The sequence below is a fragment of the Anastrepha ludens genome, chromosome 5 (assembly GCF_028408465.1).
Source record: "Anastrepha ludens isolate Willacy chromosome 5, idAnaLude1.1, whole genome shotgun sequence".
Taxonomy (NCBI): Eukaryota; Metazoa; Arthropoda; class Insecta; order Diptera; family Tephritidae; genus Anastrepha; species Anastrepha ludens.
In genome coordinates this window covers 44,535,866-44,559,996 of record NC_071501.1, presented here as the reverse complement: position 1 = coordinate 44,559,996, position 24,131 = coordinate 44,535,866, and the positions used below count along the sequence as shown (strand labels likewise).

Genomic DNA, 24,131 nt, shown 5'->3' with positions numbered 1-24,131 from the left:
CGGACTTCTTTCTTTGGGGTTATTTGAAAGAAAAGGTATACGTCGATAAGCCTGCAACAATTGAAGAGCTAAAGGATGAGATAATTCGGCACATTAACGGCATAGAACCTCAATTATGCCTCAGCGTCATCGAAAATTTGGAACATCGGATGGAGATGTGCCGCCAAGGCCGCGCCGGCCATTTGCCTAATATTTTGTGGTATACGTAATTGAGCTATACCAATATTATCATAATAAAGAGAAACGACAATAATTTCTTAAAGAAATTGTATTTTATTCAGAATCAACACCCGCCCTTGAAACTTAGCCGCGCTTTATAAACTTTTAGGTCATAATATAGGGCATAATTACTTCAGGGACGATTTGAATAGGTACAGAATTTCGTCGATTTTTAAAGCTAGGAGTGAGTGCATTTAGCTAAACGGGCTGTGTAAGAAAAACTGCTTTATCTGTAACTTAAATGAAATTGAAACAATCCAGCATTTTCTAGGACGATGCTCTGTATTAAAATTTTAGCGACACTCAGCTTTTGAAACACCCTTTCTAGTCCATTCTGTAATTGCACAAGTTCTGAACGGTAGCGATGAACCAAGCTGCAGAAATCTTTGTTATTGGTGCTTTACAATTGGCGCTTAAACCCTTTATTGAGTGTTTGATGGAGCTTCTCATCCTATTTACAGTGTGATGTTATTCCACAAATGCAGGGACTTATAGTTTTAAACCGAGTCTCAACGGAGTTTTTTCAAGCAGAAATACACTTGGAGGCTTGCCATTGCGTGTTAAGAGGCGAACTTTATTGGATGAACTTTTACCATCATTATGCCCGTTTTATGCCCAGAGATTCGAACTTGTGCACTTCTGAATTTTGTCGCACACAAATTCATTTGGCTACGGTGACCGCTAATCCTTAGTACTAGACAAAAGCTGCTCCGGTTGTGCACATTACTGTACAAGTATATCAATTAAAATGCGCTGAACAAATAATGAGTAAATCTTCGCTGCCAAATCGCTCTTTAACGACTACACTCTTAACTCCTTTCGGGCATTAGTTTTTATTAAAACTAATTGCACTTTAATAACTGCAACGCATTCACAAAGGGAAAATATAAAAGCGAACCAAAAAAGTGAAATACTGAAAATGCAAATACTGATGTACTCTTTCTTGCTGATTCAAAGAGGAAGTCCGTATGTATACGCGTCAAATGGCAAGCGTTGAACGCAGCGTTGCTTGCAAACAACTTCCGAAATTAGTTTGCGCGTGCAAGGCAAAAGTTTTATTAACTGCCAGAACTGTTCCGAACGACATCACTACCCCCACATGTATGCGTGCACATGCACATGCACGCACATATACATTCATATAGCATTTAAATATGTACATAAGCGCATACATCCTTAGCTTCTTATCGCGTCGCCACGATGCGCCAACAGAGTGTGAAGGCGTGAAACACTGGAGCACTGCACTTCGTGGTATATCAGTTGGGTTTGCCCACACGAATATGCTGATGTTTTTCGACATGAATATACAACATACATGCACACATACATACATACATATATGTGTATGTAAAGTGAAAAGTCCTTGGCGGTTTAAGAAACAGCTTTTTGGCTGCATTGAATGTGCGAAACTTTGCGCAATTCACGAACGATAGCTATGACGACATATACGACTTCTCGAAAGGAAAAAGAAAATCGCGATAGTTGACGCACAAAGAAACTGGTTTTCTAAAACAACAAAAACTACATGCAGCCTGCAACAAACGATAGCACGTAAACATTTTGACCAGTTTTTTTTTTTTATTCTTATTTTTATAACTTTTTTTCTAACGCTCATTATTGTTTTTTCATAAAAGTATGGTTCACTGTCTAACGAAAACCATATAAATCCAAGTTTCAAACTTTGCACAAAAATTAGAAAAAGTACACAAACTTACCGTCCCACTTCCATGGTTTTTAATTAGAAGATTTAGAAATATTGTTGGTATGCAATTAAATATTAGGCGCGCAACTAAATTCTCGCTGTTTTTTGATGAAAATACAACTTTATTCTGAAAAAATGGTTACAAGTGAATCATTGAAAGTATTGCCCATCGTTGGCTACTACTTTTTCCCATCTTTCCGGTAGATCTCGTATACCGTCGCGGTAAAACTGTTCATCTTTTGAGGCTATCCACTGATCAAGCCATTTTTCGATGTCTTCATATGAATGGAGCTGCTGGTCAGCTAGACCATGTGCCAGCGATCGGAACAGGTGATAATCGGACGGCGCAATATCTGGAGAATATGGCGGGTGGGGTAGGCTAGGTAGGTTCCCATTTCCGTGTTTCCAGGTAGGTTTTAATGGGTTTGGCAACGTGATTCCGCGCGATGTCATACTGTAGAATCACCTCTCCGCGTATTGCGGCCGCTTCTCGCGCAGTGCTCGGCTCAATCGCATCAATTGAAGTCGAAACCGATCCCCACTGATTGTTTCGCTTGGTTATAACAGTTCTTAATAAATAACACCAATTTGGTCCCACCAAATACATAGCATCACCTTCGCAGCGTGAATATTCGGCCGAACCGACGACGTAGAAGCATGACCGGGCAGTCCCCATGACTTTCTTTTCTTTGGATTGCTGTAATTTTCATTAACATTTTTCATCGCCCGTCACGATGCGATGAAGAAAACCTTCCTTTTTTGCCACTGGAGCAGTTGTTCACAAGCGAAAAAACGACGTTCAACATCCTTTGGTTTTAACTTATAAGGAACCCACGTCCCCGCTTTCTGAATCATTCCCAAAGCATACAATCGCTTGGAAATGAATTGGCGGGTAACTCCTAATACTAAAGCAAGCTCGTCTTGCGTTTGACACGGATCCTCATTGAGCAATGCCTCCAATTCAGCGTCTTCGAAGGTTTTTGGACTTCCTTCACGCGGACGGGCGTCAATAATAAAATCACCGCCTTTGAAGCGACGGAATCGACCACGGCTCGTTGTTTCACTTAAAGCAGCATCCCCATACACTTTTTGTAGCTCCCGATGCGCTTCAGCCGCCGTTTTTTCGAATGGAAGGGTATGATACCAAAACAAAATCAAGCAGTTTGTTTACCATATGTCTAAGCTTGGGTTGTGACGTTTAGGTTATGTTGAAATCGATTAACACACTCTGCTAGCGGCATCTATTGACCAACAGCGGAAACTTATTTGTGCACCTAATAAAGTGAGGTGAGAAGCTGCCCAAAAAATAAATGCTCTTTATGGGCTCAATACAGTATTGAATTGTAGAGCACAGCGGTGATTCAAAGGAATCCGTGCTGTTAATCCAATAGTCGAAAATGTTTATGTATGAAACTACTTCAACTTAATATTATGAAATGTTCTCATCTATCTATTTTCATTTAATTTCTGCTTCATATTTTATAAAGACCTCGCGTCTGAATACTCTTAATAAAATAACCGATTTCAGAGTAGTCTTTGATTTCACTTTTCAGTTTCTTAATCATTTGAATTTTGCCAACACCAATAAAGCGCTTTCCAATAAGAGGATTTATTTTGATATTCAAAAAAAAATTATATTTTTTAATATAAATGATTGGATGTTTATTTCATTATAAAGACGAAGTTATGCCATTAATAGTGGAAAATAACATCAGGGAAATGACCACCACGACCACGCTTACAGCACAATATCCTTTTCAAGAAATTTTCCAAAACCGAATTGCAAAGTGGCTGCCCTATTTCCTCGATAGCCTCACGAATTCAATCTTTGAGGTCTTGAATCGACCCTGGGCAGTTGGCGGAGACCTTCTCTTTCACGTGGCCCCAAAGAAAAAAGTCACAAGATCTCGGTGGCCAATTGTTATTACCTCTCCGAGAGATAACACGTTTCGGAAACTTTTTCCGTAAAAGATCAATTGCTTCGTTGCTTGTGTGGCACGCAGAGCCTTCTTGCTCAAAATAAACGTTGTCCAGATTAATACCATCCAATTCTGGCCATAAAAAATCGTTAATCATCTCTCGATAGCGCAAACCATTAGCGTTAAGGTAAAGGCGAAATATAGGATCTTGCAATAACAGCTGTTCGCCTGTAACACCTGTTATTGCAAGATCCTATATTTCGCCTTTACCTTAACGCCAGGCTCGATGAAAACGAGTGGAGAGCGCCCATCTGCGGTTACAGCGGCCCAAACCATTACCTGTGGCGAGTGCTGCGTCCTGGTGGCCAATCGATGACTCAAATTCTTGTATGAACGGTCGGTCAAATAAACCAATCGCTTTAGGAGTTTACGAATTGCTCAATTTGAAACATTTGAAACAAAAAACACAATGTTCGGAAATTGATCGCTTTCGGCCAAGCGAAACAACTCCTTCGCACTCTCAGTTCTGACTTGTTGCTGCTTTGGTGTGAGTTCATGCGCCTTTTGGATCTTGTAAGGCTTGACTTTAAGATCGTTTTTCAGTATACGGCGGATGCTACGATCAGAAATTTTCAATTTTTCGCCATTTGATTGGTACTTCGTCGGGATTTCGCTCAAGTCGCTTCTTCACTTTTTGAACCATTTCACGTGACGTTGTAGACTTTTGATGACCACTTCCATGACGTTTCGCGATGCTACCAGTATAATTGTTACGAGTGATGCAGCGACAAACAAAAACTTTATTCACTTTAAGGTGCTCGAGCTCACGAACAATCGCTGGTTGTGATTTTCTAGCCAAATATAATGCAATCACACTATTACGTTTGAAATCCATTACTGATTTCCTTATTTCGCGTTTACTCTCGGCAAAGCGCTTCCGCGCGTAAAAAATACTCTGGACTGTCATTTAGTCAACTAACAGACATCTGATGCCCGGGTATCAGCTGCGCGAGCAGTCTGAAGTTGGTTACACTTCGAGTACCGAGCCCTGTAAATCTTGTTGATATTTTTTTGTATATCAATTTAAATTTTTTTATGTCTGTTAATTTGTTTTCTCCACAATTTTGAAGTAACAAATCTGTATGTATGTACTACTCAAGCCCCACTGCATCATTTTGAAAGCCAAAGTTGCAATTCTCATCACCACTACTTTAAAGATATTACTACAATAACAATAAATATAAAATAGTTTTCCATTCAATGACCTTTTCTTCTGAACTTGTAAGTGAATTATAGTACTTTTGTGGAAAAATTTGTTAAAGATTCAACGGCATTTACCACACGCAATAATGACTTCCTTCCGCCGAAATCCAGCTAAATATTCTCCTCGCTTGTTTAGACATAATTGCTTTCGTTATTCACTTATGGCTTTTTTCTTTCTGTTTTTGAAAAATCTTTATGTCGAATTAATCATAAGTGCACTGAAAATGTTGAAATGGCGTTGTGAACTCATGTACCAAAACGTTGCAGAGGAATGTGTGTACAGTTGTAGGCACAAAAATCAGGACATCCAAAAAGTTGCTGAGTTATTGCGATCTTTGTTTTGCGTGCCAACATTTTAATACTTTGTTTTAGTTAACAGCCCGTAATGTGTGGAATCGATTATTAAAAAATATGGTTTTACATAAATGCACTGAATATTTTTAGTTGCTTGTGGAAATATGCAAATTTCGTATAGCTGCCGTTCTCAATAGAATATTTTCGGTATTTGCATAGATTTTTCTGTATTACACGAGTACGTAAAACCTGAAAAATTATGTGACACTTTAAATAAGTAGTAACATGAGATGCTGTGCAATAAGTTTTGCTAACTAATACAGCGTTGCCCATATTCGACGGACCCATGAGTTTTTTGGGCCCGTTCCAATCGACGAGGCTTGTCCGCAGGCAACAATGTTTGTGTCAATTGAATCTTACACGAGAGTAAATGCAAATCATTGCGGATAATACGTTGTAAACATGATGGAAAGAATAATGAGATGGCGCCTATCGTGGTGCCGTCACTTTGCGCTCAGCGAATTTGACAATGAGTTATGTACGTGGTTTTATGTTTATAATTTTGTACAATATACATTTTTAATAATTATTTAAATAATTCACTCAGTTTTATTTAGCTTCACTTTTTTTAACATCTGGCGGCATTGTCCGCGATTGCAGGTGTTGTTGGTGTTCTTCTGCTTTCGGCAGTCAAATCTCTCTCTCGCTACTGCAGTGTTGTCTAGCTTTGGATATAAAAACGCACTAAAATGCCCATTCAAAGAAAATAACCTAACAAATTTTTATTGAATCACTTAAAGAACTTTGTATGCGTGACAAATTGGCTTTAAAATGTGCGTATTTTTAAATAAATGTGGTATGCTTATGTACAATTTAATTTATAATTTATTTTTGTCAAGCGAGACTCTTTTGTTAAGGGAACGACTTATTTGCTATATTTGAGGATATGTAACAAGATAAGGTACTCTTTTTGTAAAAATGTCAGTATGGTTTCTTTAGTATTTTCTGGTATTTGGTTGCTTATTTTTATAATAAATCACCTCTTGATGCCCTATGTCCCACTAAGGATTGATGGCCGGAAGAAACGATTACACCTCTATGGTTTTAATCCGCATTCAGTAAATTCAAACGCATTTTAAAATGTGCAAAAAGTGTTCCATCTTAAGAAGAGAACATTTAATATTCTTCCATAACCTTAAAAGGAGCAAAAAATTAAATTCACACTTTCAAAATATCAAATTTTATAAAAACCAAATAATTTTCATTAGCACCAAAATCTTCTCAGAGTGACCTTTTTTAACCTTCTGTTGTATAATAATACAGTTTTTTTTTAACCTAAAGTTTCGGTAGCTTTAAATTAAAAAAAAAAACACGAAACTTAAAAATTTTCGCATTTTCGGTATAAAAAAGCACTAAATTTATTGCGAAGAGCAAATGGTTGGCAATACTGCACAACTCAGCAAACGTGACGTCACGCACTCTCTGATGGGCGCAATCTTCTTTCTATCATTCTTGCGTTGTAAAGTGGTCCGAGCAATGCCCAACTGCTGAGAACGGCGATTTTGGGATGTCCTTGGCGACGTCTCAACATTGGCCCGTCCAAGAGCAATATTCTCATCCGGTCGCCTTGGTCGGTTTTGATTTGGCCTCTTTGGATTATAAAGAGCATCACCAGTCGAAAACCTTTCATACAAACGTTTAGTGGTGTTCTTAGAAGGCGCACTTTTCACATTATTTAATTTTTTATACCCACGTTGAGTTTTCACAATTGACTTCTTTTGTTGAATGTAAATTTCAACAATTTGGGAGCGCTCGCGCGGCGTGTACTGTTCCATGGTAAAAATCTGCTTGGACTGACGCTTTCAACGCGGTATGTCATTAAACGATCTGTCATCTCTGTCAAAAGATCCGGGGTCGCCAGATGGATCCGTCGAATATTAATAACCCTGTATAGGGTTTTGCAATAAGAGCCAAAGTGGAAAATAACAAGTATTAACGGAACATTTTTATTATTTGAAAGTAACACATGGGCTGAAAAGTCCCGGGCCTAACAAGAAAACAAGCAACAAAATTAGCTTTATTCATCAACGTAATTTCCAACAAGAACAACGCAATCATTCCAGCGCCACTCTAATATTTCAATACCACATTTGCAGAACGATTTACCTTTTGCCTCGAAATAGGTCTGCGTTTCAGAGATAACCTCTTCATTTGGGCGAAATTTCTTACCGGTGAGCATTTTTTTAGATCTGTAAACAGCCAGTAGTCGCTGGGAGCCAATTCTGGCGAATACGATGGATGTGGAAGCAACTCGAAGTTCAATTCATGTAGTTTTGCTATTGGTTTGCCATCATCAACATATTCTTGTTCTTGGTCAACAGTGAGCAAACGCGGCACCTGCTTTGCACAGAACTTTCTCATAGTCAAATGCTCATGCAAAATAAAGCCAACTCATTATTTTGATATCTTTACGATGCCAGCTAACTCACGCAATTTCCCTTTTCGATCATTAAAAACGATTTCGTTGATGCATCATCGGTGGTTGGTGTCTCTACGACCACATTTGAAGTAAGCAAACTATCGTTATATTGGTGTTTCTGACTTTTGAAGCCCTTGTTTCGCTTGAACGGTATTTTCTCCCACCTAGAAGCAGTGTAAAATAACAAAAGAAGCATCACTCTTAGCACAATAACTCACGAGCTAATGATTAGCAGCTGCCTGGTTAGTACTAACTGAAAAAAGGTGCATGCAATAAAACTAGTGGCATCTAAACCCCAGATTTTTCAGATTTAGTAAAATTGACTTGTGTGTGTGACTAATACACATAAATGTAAAATTTTCCAGCGAAGTACATGACGTTTCAGTGTCAGGGTTTGATGCTGAAAGGATTTTTGATGCTGAAGAAAGGTTTGATGCTGAGTTTGCTGCCTCGAGAAGGAGCGATTGATTGGAAAACTTTTCTCTGCGACATATGGGCAGTCCACTTGATTTGCTCCTTGACCAATGTGAAAAGTTATATCACCTAACTCCGTATAATATGTTCACAATTTTAGAAAATCAGTCCTTGCCTTGAGAAGAAATATATTTCAGCATTATCGCCTGAAATCCAATGCTCGTGGTGCTTCGTTTTGATGCAACAGGCTGTCATCAAGGACCAGTGACAGAGTAACGACATCTAGAAATGAGTCAATCTTCCATAATTCGTTGAATACACAAAGTAAATCAACAGCGGTTTGCATTCTGTTCTGTGTAGAGGTGTCCCAAACATTGAAAGCCAAAGAGAGGAACTTGCCCTTCGGCAAGCATTCAGACTACTGGAGAAATTCACCAGGTTTATGATGTTTAAACCCGCAATATCCGTAGGTGTAGCAAACAAGTGAGACTCAGATGACTAAATCTTTGCCCGACGAGAGTAGGACAGCTGAGACAAAGAACAATTTTCGGTTAACATACCTAACAAATTCCAAAGCTGCGGATTTTTTAGCCTTAACACGCCTTCAGAACAGTCTCAGAAGATGCGTTGGATTATGCCCACTCGACCTGAAAGCGCAAGGAATTCATGAAACAAAGTCAAGCCCCAAGCGATCAGTTAGCACACAGAAATGCCATAAACCAGCGCTGCATAAAACCAGTGGCACTGCGAGCAGTGCACATGAGCAATTGATAAAGACGCGGAGCATGGGCTTTTCACGTGTATCCGCTTCAGAAGTCGAATGGCTAAACTGGAAGTTAGCCTTGGCTGCTGCGTCACTCCAGAGCTCCCAGTGCCACTGCTGTTGATAAGGATGCATGGAACAAAGTACGAAGCGTGAAACTAACTTTTCTATGGTATGGATAGAAATATGGTGTACACCTCAAATCCGACAGGGGCCACCTCTCTCAACTTCTGGCATATTGCAACACGACAGTAAGTGACGTTGAGAGTAATGCTCTAACCGCCTGCCGGCGGCTTACTTGACGGTGGTACCGGGGGGCCGGTTCTCTAATGGTAGGAAATTTAATCACCGTCATTCACAGCATTACAACGCGGGGTGCGTCAAAGCTTCCTTCGCAAAACTCTTCCAAAGTGTTCTATCGCTTGCTTTTCCTTCGTAGTTGCGAATTCCCATTGCTGTGAGATCGCTTCCTACTGCGTCTATCCATCGGGTTCTCGGTCTTCCCTTCGCCTTCGCACCAATTATCTTTCCAGTCATGGCTTTCCTTACAGCGGATTCAGCAGGCATACGGAACACGTGACCCAGCCACCGCATACGCTGCGCCTTTACAAAACGCTCAGCTGTCTCGTCTTGAATAAGTTCGTTCAATTCCGAGTTGTACCTAATTCTGTAGCTGCCATCTTGATTCTTAATGGGTCCGCACACTTTCCTTAAAATTTTCCTTTCGAAGTTAGCAATAAGCGCACTGTCATTAATTTTCATAGTCCACACCTCGAAACCATATGTCAAAATTGGTCGTATAAGAGTTTTATACATGGCCAGCTTCATAGATCTAAATAAAAGACGAGACCGGAACAAAATAAGGTGTGAAAGTACGCTCTATTGGCGGCATAGACGCGATCTTTGAAATGCAGCATCAAATTGAATATGGCAGAGAATAGTGCTTCACCTTGCTTGACACCAGATTCAATTGCGAATGATTCTGTGAGCTTCCCTTGGATGATTACTTTTGCTTTTGTATCCATGAGCGTAACGATGATTAGCCTTATAAGTTTTGCTGCAATTCCTAGGCTAAGCAGTACGTAAAAAATTGTATCTCTCCTGACGCTATCAAACGCTTGTTTGAAATCTATAAAAAGGCAGTGAATATCCTTTTCATATTCGTGGTGTTTTTCAAAGATTTGACTGAGGACAAAGCACTGGTCGATTGTGGATTTTCTCCGTGCGGAATCCACACTGATAGTCTTCAATAATGGTCTCTGCATATTCATTGATACGATGATAGAGGACATTAGTAAAAACCTTATAAGCAGAGGTAAGCAGAGAAATACCACGATAATTTTCACATACTCTCTTGTCTCCTTTTTTGTACACTGGGAAGATTATGTAATGCTCTAACCGCCTGCCGGCGGCTTACTTGACGGTAGTACCGCTAGAACCGGTTCTCTAATGGTAGGAAATTTCACCATCATCATCATCAGCATTACAACGCGGGGTGCGTCAAAGCTTCCTTCACAAAACTCCTCCAAAGTGCTCTATCGCTTGCTTTTCCTTCGTAGTTGCGAATTCCCTGGGAAGATTATGCTTTCCAGCCAATCAGAGGGTATAGATCCTCTTTCCCATGCGTCTATCACTAAGTGGTACAAATATTTATGCAGTTGCTCACCTAATTCTTTTAAGAGCTCAACCGCTATAGAGTCTTCACCGCTTGCTTTACCGTTTTGGAGTTCCTTAACAGCCACAACGACTTAGGGTAGGAAATTTAGTTCGGGTTAAAGTCGCACACTGACGGGTTTAGGCTTTCGATGCTTCCTCCTCTTAAAATAAGTCAATGAAGTGAGTTAGACGTAGATCCAATGACGTTTGGCATATACCTTAACTCACCGGTCCACATTTTTATCCCCACAACTGTATGTGCATACGCCTACACACATAAGTACACAGCCTCTTCAAAGTCATACCCATACACGCATGCTATACACTTCAGCAATACTTAATTCCTTATATATACTTAAGCTGTGCGAGTGAATTTGAGTGTCGAAGAAAGTTTTGTATTTAGGAGTTGTGTATACGCACCGGCATACGCAAGAGGATTCGAAGCATTAACTGCGCTACAACAATTACCGGCATCCGACAATTAGGCGTAAAAGTTAGCTGTCAACCGGTTGTTACTACGCATTTTAACCACAACCTCAACTTCAGCCACAACATCAGTTTGAGCTTCAGCTGCAGCATTTCAGCCCTTCAACGCAACGCATAGGTAAGAGAGGCAAATAATACTGCACTTCCCCATGCCGAAGTACGCCTTTAAAAACATACTCCTACACAAAGGCGTGTATTTTTATGTATATGTACCTATGTGTAGAATGGATTTGTGGACTTGTGAAGTTTTGAAATTGCATGAGTTTGTATGCATCTGCATACCGCAATTGCATATTTTGCGCCAACATGTTTAGTTGAAAATTGGGGTTGTATTTCTTCCGTAACTCGTTATCGTCGACATGAGCGAAGGAATGAGTATACACAATCGGACAAACTTTCCAACAAACTACCCAATTGTTTGTACGTAGAAGTGACACAGCGACAACAAGCACACTTACCAACGTGTCACTGTGTGCAAGCAATGAAAGGCGAATAAACCACTTGGACGGACACTGATGGCTTTGTGTAAATTATTATATGTACGTACGTACATACATAGGTGTGTATACACTCAAATGCGTATGTGTGTGTGTGTACATGTATCATACACACCACTCATCTTTCTTTTGTTTAAAGTGAGCTTGGGCTTGGTTGGGCAGTCGGGTATTCGTACAGCCGAGCAGCCGTGCATCGGAGACGTTGTTTGCAGTGACTAAAACTTCAACAACTAAACGCTGACGGCAATTGTATTATGTTGCTTTGTCTATCAGTTCGTTTGTTGAGAAATTACATCTCATACTGCAACAGCATGCACATACATGCACGCATCTCCATTTTTACAGGCTGTATGCCGGCAATAACAACCTGGAAAGAAGAGAAGTGAGGACTTTAAAGCACAAGGCTGCGTTGTTTGGTTTACCGTAATTACTCTGCTGCTGATGCAAATCAGTGAGGGAGTAAAACCGGCAAACAAACTCACATAAATTAAAAACGGCATATTAGAGTGTGTCGGCCTGATCACTTTTCTGTGCCTAAAGCAAAAAAGAAAAACATGTTCGAACAATTTTGACGAATTTACTAATAGAACACTTCATAGCGCTTTTGAAGATACCACAACGAACGATTCTCCTATGGAACTGCCTCAGTGGTCCACTTCTGAGCAGCCATCTAGCCTTATCTATCCAGCAAATGTAAACCTCCACACTTTAGACTTCCCAAATTTAACAACAATGTTCTCACGCTTTCATCTGAAGTTAGGTATCTTAGAGTGTTACTTGGCTCCCAGTGGAAGCTATACATTGAAAATTTGGGTAAAGAAAGCCGGCATCGCCTTCTACTCATGCAAATCTATGCTCGGCAAAAAATGGGCACTCAAGCCACAGGTCAGGTGGCAACGTAGTGGTTCTGCCAATCTTAACGTATGGATGCCTGGTTTGATTGGAAGCTCTTCTCGCAAGGGCTATAATATCACTAAACTGGGGAGAGAGCAAAGGAATGCTTGTATTGGTATCACCAAAACAAGTAGAAGTTGCCTCAGTACTGCCCTGACTTTTACGTTATTTCAATCGCTGCTCAAAGTGCAATCAGGTTAATGGAGGTTGCCCTCTGAAGGCAATCTCTCAAGGGACATGACAGCATTTTTACGCAGTTACCACCGCATTTCTCTGAACTTCGTACAGATCTATCTATCCGCAAATTGGAGTTTGTGGGTCGTGCCAGGGCAGCCTTTCCTAGTAGGCAGGATTGTAATGAGGGGAAACCATGCACTGAACCTAGTACCTTTGACTACACTGACGGCTCCAACATGAAATCGGGAGCCGAAGCAGGGGTTTTCTCTAAATCAGCCTATTTAACTATTTCCTTATTTTTAGACAGAAGTCTTTGTGATCCTGCAAAATGCTAAGGGCACGTTTTATCTAAGGGCACAATTTATCCCATAATCGAGCGGTGATTCTGGCTCCGACGACGCCGTTGTGCAGATCCAAAATAGTCAACTCCTGAAAAGAGGTCAAATTTTTTGGGTGCGCAAGGTGCGTAAAGTTTCTCCGATTTGATTTCAAAGACAAAGAGAAAACTGAAATCGCTGATGAGCTTAGACTGAATTCGACTCAGAGACCTCCTATCTGGGCATCGTCATCCCTTTGACTGTTGTTAAAGTGGAATTGCACAACTTATTTCTCAGTAAAGCGGAGGCATAAACGGAGTTCCTTTTCTTCTATGCTATTTGCTATTTCGAAAACCCTTTTGTGCCAGTACAATAGACGGAGGACTCAGAAAGACCTGGGGACTCCAAGCCATTCAATTCCAAACTCGTAACCGTGTTTACCGGTCATTGGACGATTGGCGCACACGCATAAAAGCTAAGTTTACTTCTCAACTTCCATTGCAGAAGTTGTGGAAATCTTTCAGAGGAGACTGTTGCGCACTTTCTCTATAAAAGTGCGGGCTTGACAGCTGGACGATTAAGGTGCTGCTGCATTCGACAGTCTAGGGCAGTGCGCCAAACTAAATTTCATTCTCCAATAAATCAACTGCTCTCGCTGGCTGTGGATATCTGTCTGTTGAAGGTCTCGTAATGGTATCAACACAGCGCTTTAATGCTATTTGAGGAGTGGTACTTCAACCATTTCACCTACCTACCTAATTATTTGTGGTAAAATTTTTTCCTTTTCGACATATTCTCCTTAAAGGCTTATACACTTCGTCCAATGTTATTCTAGTTTATTGATCCCTTCCGAATAATAGGATTTTTCCAAGTCTGAAAAATAGCCATTCGTTTCTGCAATCACCACCTCGTTTGAATAAAATCCTTTTTCCGCCAGACATTTCTTCAAATTGGGGAACAAATAGTAGTCCGAGGGATATGAGGGAACCAACCTTATGGTAGAATAGGGGGCATGTAAAACGAGTTGGAACGCTATTTCCATTATTTTGAGACCACAGACAAATGCTAAGGCGTAAGCTGGTGTGTTGTCGTGATGGAAAAGGAAAATCACTCGATTTCCTCTATTCAAACGAAAGCCAAACACAAAGAAAAATACTGTTCTGAAACTTGGTGTGTGCTCTTGCAAGAGATGGAAAAATGGCATCATAGTAAAGCTTGCTAAAAAGGGTGATCTTAAAAACTGCTACAATTGGAGAGGTATCTGTATGCTTTCTATGATAGCAAAGCTCATAGCCCGGACAAACCGGCTAAAACATCACCTAGAGGAATGAATAAACTTCTATCTGATAGTTTTCGTAATTGGTTCTTTTCAAATTTAGTTCAAAACTATACCTGTCATTTACGGACTTTGAAAAAGCCTTTCATAGCGTAAAGCGAGAGACCATTTGGGCTGCCCGACATAGAAGAGGAATTGCTGAAAAGCTTGTATTACTTATAAAGGAAAACTACAGTGTTGCTGGTTGCTAATGTCCTTCACAAAGGCAAGCTGTAGGATCCTTTCTTAGTGCTGAGTGGTGCTCGGCAAGGTTGGTTTCTATCCCCAACATTATTTCTCCTTGTCATCGAAGACATTCTGAGTGCGGCTTTCAGCAACGAAAGTCCACAAAGAGGTATTCAGTGGCAGATAAGTAATACTTTTCTCCGATACCTGGCATATGCCGATGGCATATGATTGCTTGCATACAAGCTTTGCGACATGAAGTTACTACATAACTCAAGTCATGCAAGAAGCATTAAAACTAACCGAACTCAAAGTAAATGATGAAAAAACAACAAAAAAACTGTACCTTAATCGCACTGTATTGGACTCGTTCCCAGCAGTTTGAAAACGTTGACGAATTTTGCTACGTTGGCTGAAGACGGTGTGTCTGAAGTGGATGTTGAATGCAGGTTTAAAAAAGCAAAATCGACGATTTTCCAATACGATTTCCTGTCGTTTTTCTACGATTTCTGCTGTTGTTACTGTTTTACTATAGGACGTCCTTGACGTGGATTGTCTTGAAAGCGTTTAAATTCAGCAACTCATCTTTCTATGGTACTAATTGATGGCGAAAAGTGAAAAGTCGTTATACACTTTTAACATTCGTTCATAAAATTCCGTTGCTTTTAAACCTTCCAAATATAAAAATTCATCGGATGATACTTGATTTTATACGACTGTGACACGCCGGTACTAAACGGTAAAGATTGAATTGAAAGATTGCAATGAAACTTCACATATGTTTGTACGTTCATACGAAGAGTGTACCAACATAACAAAAAACCTTAGGCTAGTAGCAATGCCCTCTTTTATCGGACCGCAAAACTTATTGAACAACTTGGTATTCGACTACGGCGACCGTATCACGGCCTTATGGCTAAGATCCAAGTGTAGAAACCTCTCTTCACTCCCAAGTAAAATAAATAAGCTGCCCGAAGTTAAAAACGTTGCAAAATCAAAGAAAGAAGTATTTCAAACTATATAAAGAAACTGCGGTCTAGCCACCCGTTATTTACAAAAAGTACAAATGAACACAAAAATGTCTAGCTGGCATTCTAATGAAACGCTTTTTAAGTCTAAAATTGTGTTTGTATCTTTTCCTGTAGGTGTTTATCATTCCAAGGTGGTCGCACTTTCAAACTTTCACTCACTTACCCAGTCACTCATTCATTAAGTGTAGCGCCTTGCAGGTGAGTCGTCACATTCACAATTCTTTTGTTGCAAAAATATCGAAAAACCAAGCCTGCACGTAGATAAGGGCATATACACGTATCTACGGATGTAGGAAAATTAAATACAACAATGGGCATATCACTGATGACATAATTCCATGTTTACATACATTTATGTATATGCTTAGGGTGGCACACATTTTTCAAGATTTGAATGTTATTTTACGTTTAATTAGACTGTACAGTATATGCCTCAGCATTGCAAAATTAAGCTCAAATATAATTTTTTTTTATACAAAACAGGTGGAAGTTAGAATTTCTAATAACTCAAGTTCCTTTCCTGCCTCTTCCCCCTCATACAACGGAGGATATCAATGTACATATGTATGTAACTCAGGATCGTTATTCACAGGACTATTTCTGTAAAGCTCGTACAACTCATCGCTTGATCGATCTCAATATTCGTCCTCAACAACACCGAAAGGTCCATAAAATATCTTAGTTTCCTCATCATCCAAGTTTCCGCTCCATGCAATAAGTCAGTCCTAAAGACTGAGTTACAAAGTCGAGAGAGAACTTTTCTTCTCAATTTCGTACTTATTCTTAAGTAGCACAGTCTTCTACTACACTAAAATTGTCATTGCTAATAGTGACGACCACACTAAAGCCTGCGCTCTAGTACCTATAATAATACGAGTATTGAGTATGGGAATAAGTTTCGGTCCTTTCTTAGCCAAAGTTACGAATTATGTACTTAAACAATCAAAAAATATATGTATGTGCCATTGGAAGCTACAACTTTACTCCATCTTTCAGGCAGCATTCGGACTCTTCTGACGAAAAATTCGAGTTCTTTTGACTTGATCCATTCATTGAGCCAGTTTGCGATGCTATCGTAAAACGTGAACCGCTCTCCAATAAAGAATGACTGCATTGATCGGAAAACGGAACAGATGGTATTCCGAAGGTGGAATGTATGGGGAATATGGAGGGTGGGGCAGTTCCTCTAAGTATTTGTGGACCGATTTAGCAAAGCTTGGCTTGGCGTTGCCATGCAGCAAAATCAGTTTGTCATGTTTACCAAGCCATTCCTACCGCTTTTCTTGGCAGAGCTCTATTCAAACGATTACAACTGATGATTTCAGATGGTTTAAGGAGTTCATCCCACCAGATGCACAACATAACCTTTGAAGCATGGACATTTTTTTCGCTGTCGATGGAGCTGGTTTACCTGGCAGGCTCCAACATTTTCGACGGTTTGGGTTATCATAATAGATAAATTTTTCAGCGCCAGAGACGCTGCGATGCAGAAAACCTTTTCTTTTCTGGAGTTCAAGAAGCATCTCACACGTCACCAAACGTCTCTCGACATCCCTCTCCTTCAATTGATGTGGCACCCAGTTACCTGCTTTCTGGGCCAGTTCCATCGCGTTCAAACGTTTACCGACGGTTGAACTGTCAACATCAACGTCACAAAAGGATCTTTACGCTTCAAATTAATGTCAACCACTGTTACAAGACCTCACATATCCACCTTCAAATCACCAGTATATTACTAGAGCGAACACCAAAATAGTATCAGCAACGACACCTCTTTTACGAGCGCGGAAACTTATTCCCATGATAATTATAATAAGAGTGACGGAGGTGCACCACGACGATTATATTAATATGGTCGGCATATATGTAGATAAAAAAATTCTTATGATAGAGAGTCGCTTGGAGAGGTCTCATCTAACTCTGTTTACGTTGCTCTCCAATTAAAATAAAATAGATTTAATGTTGAATTTCTTTATTTAAAGCGCTTCCTTGTTTATATAAAAGTTTAAATGTATAGTAAGAAAATATTCGTATAGTTATCGATCTGATGGTTATAACTGCAATGGCAACAGCTAACTATACAACAGTTAGAAAATAAAAAAATGAATATAGGAATGAATACAATAAATGAACAATATGATAAATGAATGATGAAAAGATTAACAGGGTTGTATTTTAGACATTCCGCCCACCTCGTCGACCATACGACGAAATTATTTTTCTTTACCGCCCACCGTCTGAAGCGTAGATACTTGGGCAGAACTGTCCTCCATGCTCATGTCGACACTTGCCTGTTCATCAATGGGTAATACAGAAATTTTGGTAATAGGCCTCTTAAGGGTTGTGCTTTGTGTTTTAATTGTAACTACTCGAACAGCTCCGTCTGCACCAGCATGTGTATCAACTACACGACCTAATGCCCAATGCTTCGGAGGCAATCGCTCATCACGAATCAATATGAGCTGTCCAATTTTCACATTTGACTGAGAAGTACGCCATTTGCGTCGAGCCTGTAGCTGTTGCAAATATTCATTGGACCATCTTCGCCAGAAATCTTGTTGGACCTGCTTCAGTAATTTCCACCGTTTTAGAAATCCGAGTTTTTCATCGAGAATGTTCTGTTCAGGTATCGCCGTTAATGCTCGTCCAACCAGAAAATGACCAGGAGTCAATGCCGTTAGATCTTGAGGGTCATCACTTGTCGCTGCGATTGGTCGTGAGTTCAAACACGCCTCCACTTGCTTTAGAATGGTATAAAATTCTTCGAAGGTTAACGGAGTGAGATTAATTACACGCTTCAAGTGATGCTTCATGCTCTTAACCCCTGCCTCCCATAAACCACCAAAGTTTGGTGCTCCAGGAGGTATAAAATGCCAAGTTATGCCAACCTTTGAACTATAAGTGACGGCTGCTTGCAACTGCATTTTGACCGCACGCACCTCCTGCTGCATCAAGGCATTCGCTCCAACAAACGTGGTTCCTTGGTCGCTGTAGATATCGGAACATAGTCCTCGTACCGATACAAATCGATTCAGCGCTGCTAAAAAGTTTCAGTAGTCAAATCACTGACGAGTTCTAGATGTATTGCTCGTGTAGCAAAACAAACAAAAAGTGCCACATATCCTTTGTAAGTGCTGTGGCCTCGACCTTTTGTTGTTTTTACGTTAAAAGGGCCCGCAAAGTCTACGCCAGTGTGCATGAATGGAAGTGAGACATTACAGCGTCCTGCAGGTAAGTCACCCATGATTTGAGTCTGCGGGACACATACGTATCGAAAACATTGCATGCAATGTTTAATAGTTCTCTTGACTGATATTCGGCCATCAATTACCCAAAATTGTCGACGAATATAGTGAAGTGTAGCTTGCGTACCACCGTGCAATGTTCGTTGATGTGCCTGTCTGATGATCAAAATGGTAAGATGGTTCTCCTTAGGAAGAATAGCAGGATATCGTTCGGAAAATGGAATGTTTGCGTTTGCCAGGCGTCCACCGATCCTTAAAATACCCTCGGAATCGAGTATAGGGTGTAGCTTATAGAGACTGCTACATTTGTTGACAGCGCTATACTTCATAATAGCCAATAAATCTTTTTTAAAGACAATGTTTTGAACATATTTTACCCAGAAAGTTAACGCAGATACTCGCTCCGCCCATAAGCACATTGGTGATGATTCATGCTGCTTGCCACGAACAGCCAACGAAAATCGTAGACACCAGGCCGTAACAGACAGTAGCTTGTCTAACGATGAGTATTGTTCTAAGATAAACCAGTCGATTTGAGTAGTTTGCGCTATCGCACTTTGTACCGACTTGCGCTCTATTATTGTATCTGGATTCTTAAGAGCTGATTGAGGCCAGCTTGCTTCGGAACGTAGCAGCCATTCCGGTCCACGCCACCATAGTTGATGGCTCATGAGTTGTTGCATGTTCACTCCTCGTGAAGCGCAGTCAGCAGGGTTATCTGACGTTCGAACATATCTCCAATTGCTAATAGTAGTCACAGCGTGAATCTGACTTACACGATTAGAGACAAACTCTTTTAGCGTCCCAGGATCAGATCGTATCCACCATATGGTTGTGGTGGAATCGGACCAACAATAGGTAGATATAGGATGTAAGTTTAACGTAGCCCGTACCTTATCACACAATTGTGCAGCTAAGACAGCTGCACACAGTTCGAGTCGTGGTATTGTAACCTTCTTCAAGGGCGCAACTCTTGTTTTGGATATAATTAGGTGAATATTCACCGATGTATGGGAAACGACCTTTAAGTAAACCACCGCCGCATAAGCATGTATGGATGCATCTGCGAATGCGTGTAGTTCATATGAATATGCTGTATTTGATATATTTATCCAACGAGCAATTTGTATCAGAGGCACCAACTTAAGTTCATTGCGAAAAGTGACCCACTCCGCGTTAAGGTCGTCAGGTAGAGTGTCATTCCAATCTAATCCGGTAAGCCACAGCTTTTGCATAAAGATCTTGCCTCGGATTATAATAGGAGCTAAAAACCCTAGTGGATCAAATAGCTTAGCAATATCAGATAATAATTGACGTTTCGTGAAGGTAGTAATAGTATAATCAAGCTTTAACGTAAAAGTCAGACAATCTGATTTGGGGGTCCATACTAGACCCAATGTATTGGACTGCTCGTCCATTTGAAATTCATGTGAAGTTTTAAATTCGAGATGAGTTGGATTAATTGTTTGCAAAATTTCGGTTGAATTAGAGTTCCACTTACATAACGTGAACCCTCCTGCTTGAAGTAAAGTCTGCAGCTCGCTTCGGCGTCTGCACGCATCGGCAACGTTGTCAGCACCTGTCAAAACATCATCAACGTAGAATTCATGTCGTAGTATCTGAGTGGCTTCTGGGAAATTGCATTTTTCGTCTGATGCCAAAGTGTGCAGCACTTTGATCGCGAGGTAAGGCGCACAGCTGGTGCCATACGTAACGGTATTTAATCGATAATGCGATGGATGTTCATGCTTCGTTGGACTCCATACGATACGCTGCAGATCTGCATCTCGTTCATCAACCAAGATTTGCCGATACATCTTAGTGATATCGCCTGTGAGAGCGACCTGATATCGGCGCCAGTTCATCACAACCGCTGTTAGGTCGTTCTGCAACTTAGGACCAGGATATAAACAGTCATTTAGCGATTTACCCGAGCTGCATTTCTTCGAAGCATTGAATACGACGCGTAGTTTCGTTGTTGTACTCGAAGCCTTCAAAACCCCATGGTGTGGCAGATAACAAACAGGTGATAAGCAGTTTATGTTACCAGTGATGAGTTGCATATGCTTCAGCGACAAATACTCATACATAAAATCTGTATACATAGTTCGCATAGATGCATCTCGAGATAGGCGCCTTTGCAAGTTTCCATGTAGGGCAACTGCATCACATTGGGTAGTGATGAGTTGTTTCAAGTCAACGTCACGTTTAATAGGCAGGCGTACTATGTAACGCCCATCCTTCCTTCGACATGTTGTGTTTTGAAAATACTCTTCGACGAAACGCTCCTCTTCAGTAAGGCTAGTCGCCGAATTTAGCTCCTCTAATTCCCAGAAACGACGAAGAGTTCGATCGAGATCAATTTGAGCGTTGTGACACTCGACGAAATTCTTCGGGGTGACTAGAGCATGGTCCTGGCATCCTCCAAAGACCACCCAACCCAGCTGTGTGTTTTGAGCGACCAGATTGTTATGACAGCTGCGACGTATACCACTTAGTAACACAGCGGCGTAATTTTCGGCGTTGAGAATTATGTCAATGGATTTCGGAATAGTAAGCTTAGGATCTGCTAGATCTAGATCCTTAAAATGCAGAAGTTCATTGGTTGAAATACTCAATGTTGGAGTGATGTTGCCTACTCGAGGTAGCACTAGGGCTGTGCATGGCATGTTGAAGTCACTCTTTAGAGAATGTAGTGAGAAGGTAACTAGTCCTTTGGCAGTTGCGACTCTACTACCACTAGCACCATTAATGGACACTTTAACATTCGATTGTGGCAGGCAGAGTGAGTTCACTGCATATTCGCTTATGAATGTTGCCTCTGCACCACTGTCGAGTAAAGCCCGCAATACAATTACGTGACCACACTCAGATCGCACTTCAACCAATGCTGTACCAAGTATCACTTGAGGAATCGAAAATTTATAATTTGTTTGACTTACATGATGTGATGACACCGGATTCGTGCTGCTATTAGCCGTGGTTGAAGCAAAATATTCGTGAAGCATTGTGTGATGTTTGGCATTACAGGTATAACACCGTCGAGCAGAAGTACAACAGGATTGTTGATGTCCACTTCTGAGGCAATTAATGCATAACTTACGCTTCAGTATACATTGGTATCGTTCATTAGGCGACAATTTGAGAAAGTCCCCACAGAACATAATGAAGTGTTTACCGGAACAGCTAGAGCAACGGCTTGAGGTAGTATGATATCCAGACACACCGTGCAAGTTGTTAACCCTTTTACTAGAGGGATGAGGTTTATCTTCAGTGAAGCTCTGGACTATCTCTAGGGACTGAGTTCGGCTGGCAAGGAACTCTTCTAGCTCCCTGAATGTCGGAACGCTGTCGTTTGATTTAAGGGAAAGCTCCCATGCCTTTCGAGTAATGGGATCCAATTTATGAATGATAGTAAAAATCAGCCAATCGTCCCATTGCTCAACGGGACGTCCAAGATGTTGTAACGCCCGTATCGATGATGTTACGCCGTCAAGCAGACTCCTCAGCGCGGAGGCAGATTCCTTCTGAGCAGAAGGCAACTTTGTTATAGCAGTTAAATGTGCATTAATTATAACGCGTTTATTTTCATATTTTGATTTCAGTAGATCCCAAGCGATCTTAAAATTAGCATCAGTCGTTGTAATATTATCTAGTGCATTCTTAGCTTCGCCCGTCAGGCTATCTTTCATGTACTGTAAGCGCTGCGTGTTAGTTAACGCAGTGTTACTTATAACGAGAGAATTAAATAAGTCCTTAAACGGAATCCACTGGAGGAAATTTCCATCGAACGAAGGCACTTTGATACGAGGCAGAGCTTGGCCAACGTGTTGTACTTGAAATGATGTTTCCGTCAACGTTTCGTGAGGTGGATCTGAAGTTTCCAAAATATCATTAAGCTCCCCCATTGTCTCAGCATATGTACGTTCGACGATTTCGTAGTCCTCAGCTATTGTAAATTCGGCAGCAGCTTGTTGTTCTTGGGTCCATTCGCAAATTAGTTGTTGATAAATCTCTATGAATTTAGTCCAATACTGTTCCAATAATAATTTTCGAGCTTGCAAAAATCCTTTTGTCTGTTTATTTTTCGCCGTTTTCTTTGTATTTGTTGAAAAATTCACAATTGCCAATTTATTTGACATTAGCTGCTTGTATTTTCGCTCCATTCTCAATTGATATATCAGATTGCAGTTTGAGTACCGATGTATGCAAATTAGATGTGGTGAGTTTCTTAAACAGTTAGAAAGTCACCAGGTTCACTACTAGCAATGTACGTATGTATGTATGTACTTGTGTATCAAAGGTTAGGTTAGTTAATAACACATCACGTGCGCTTTAATGTTTATGAACCACCCTTCTATGTTTTTGGTTGAACAGTTTGATGATCTTGCTTACTAACAATGATGTGGACCCTGGATTAATATTTGCAGTTTGATGGGAATTCGCCTTCACCGGAGAAAATTGCCTTTTTCACCTCCGCTTAACACCAAAGGCCGTAGATTCCCCGCAAGGGATGCCAAATGTTTACGTTGCTCTCCAATTAAAATAAAATAGATTTAATGTTGAATTTCTTTATTTAAAGCGCTTCCTTGTTTATATAAAAGTTTAAATGTATAGTAAGAAAATATTCGTATAGTTATCGATCTGATGGTTATAACTGCAATGGCAACAGCTAACTATACAACAGTTAGAAAATAAAAAAATGAATATAGGAATGAATACAATAAATGAACAATATGATAAATGAATGATGAAAAGATTAACAGGGTTGTATTTTAGACAAACTCAAACTGGGTGACCTGTATTGTTCAACGTCATTTAACAAATTCTTGTCGTATTACCAAAAACAGCTTTAAAATCGAAGAAGTGGGTATTCGAACAACGCACACTAAATTGGGTATTCTTAGAATGTTTCCAGGTCTGACGTATTTTAACATATTTCTTCTCAACCAGCAATCCAAAGACTTTGACACAAGATTTGCCGATCTCTTTCTCATATTCTATGAAAATACTTATACATACCTCGTTCGCTTGCAGCTCGTATTATACTCGGGGTGTTGTCATGGTTGCCTTCGTAGATATAAAAGGCGCCTTCAACAATATAAAGGCGAGCGCTATAGTAGATGCTTTAGAAGACTTTGGAGTTGAACCATACGTTGTTGCCCTGATAGAAGCAATACTCGTCAGAAAGAAGGTAACGGCAAATTTTGGCAGCACTACTCTAAGCAGACAGGTCTGCAGACGCACACCTCAAGGTGGTGTCCTCTCCCCTCT

General features: G+C 40.4%; 1 protein-coding gene across 1 annotated transcript; it reads right to left on the bottom strand.

The window, feature by feature from the left end:
* Window positions 1-17,825: 17,825 nt before the first annotated feature.
* On the bottom strand, window positions 17,826-23,023 carry LOC128864688 (uncharacterized). Its single transcript, XM_054104441.1, has 3 exons — window positions 18,944-23,023; window positions 18,760-18,865; window positions 17,826-18,652 (listed from the first exon to the last, which is right to left on the bottom strand). The coding sequence occupies exons 1-3, from the start codon at window positions 23,021-23,023 to the stop codon at window positions 17,826-17,828; spliced, it is 5,013 nt and encodes a 1,670-aa protein (XP_053960416.1).
* Between the last annotated feature and the right edge of the window lie 1,108 nt (window positions 23,024-24,131).

What these genes read in the sequence shown, in the direction of transcription:
- LOC128864688 (XM_054104441.1), bottom strand. Translation starts at nt 23,023, where the DNA reads ATGGAGCGAAAATACAAGCAGCTAATGTCAAATAAATTGGCAATTGTG. An exon ending in ATATTCGTCGACAATTTTGG is followed by an intron (nt 18,866 to 18,943) that starts GTAATTGATGGC and finishes TGTGTCCCGCAG; the next exon opens with ACTCAAATCATGGGTGACTT. An exon ending in TAACGTAAAAACAACAAAAG is followed by an intron (nt 18,653 to 18,759) that starts GTCGAGGCCACA and finishes GAAACTTTTTAG; the next exon opens with CAGCGCTGAATCGATTTGTA.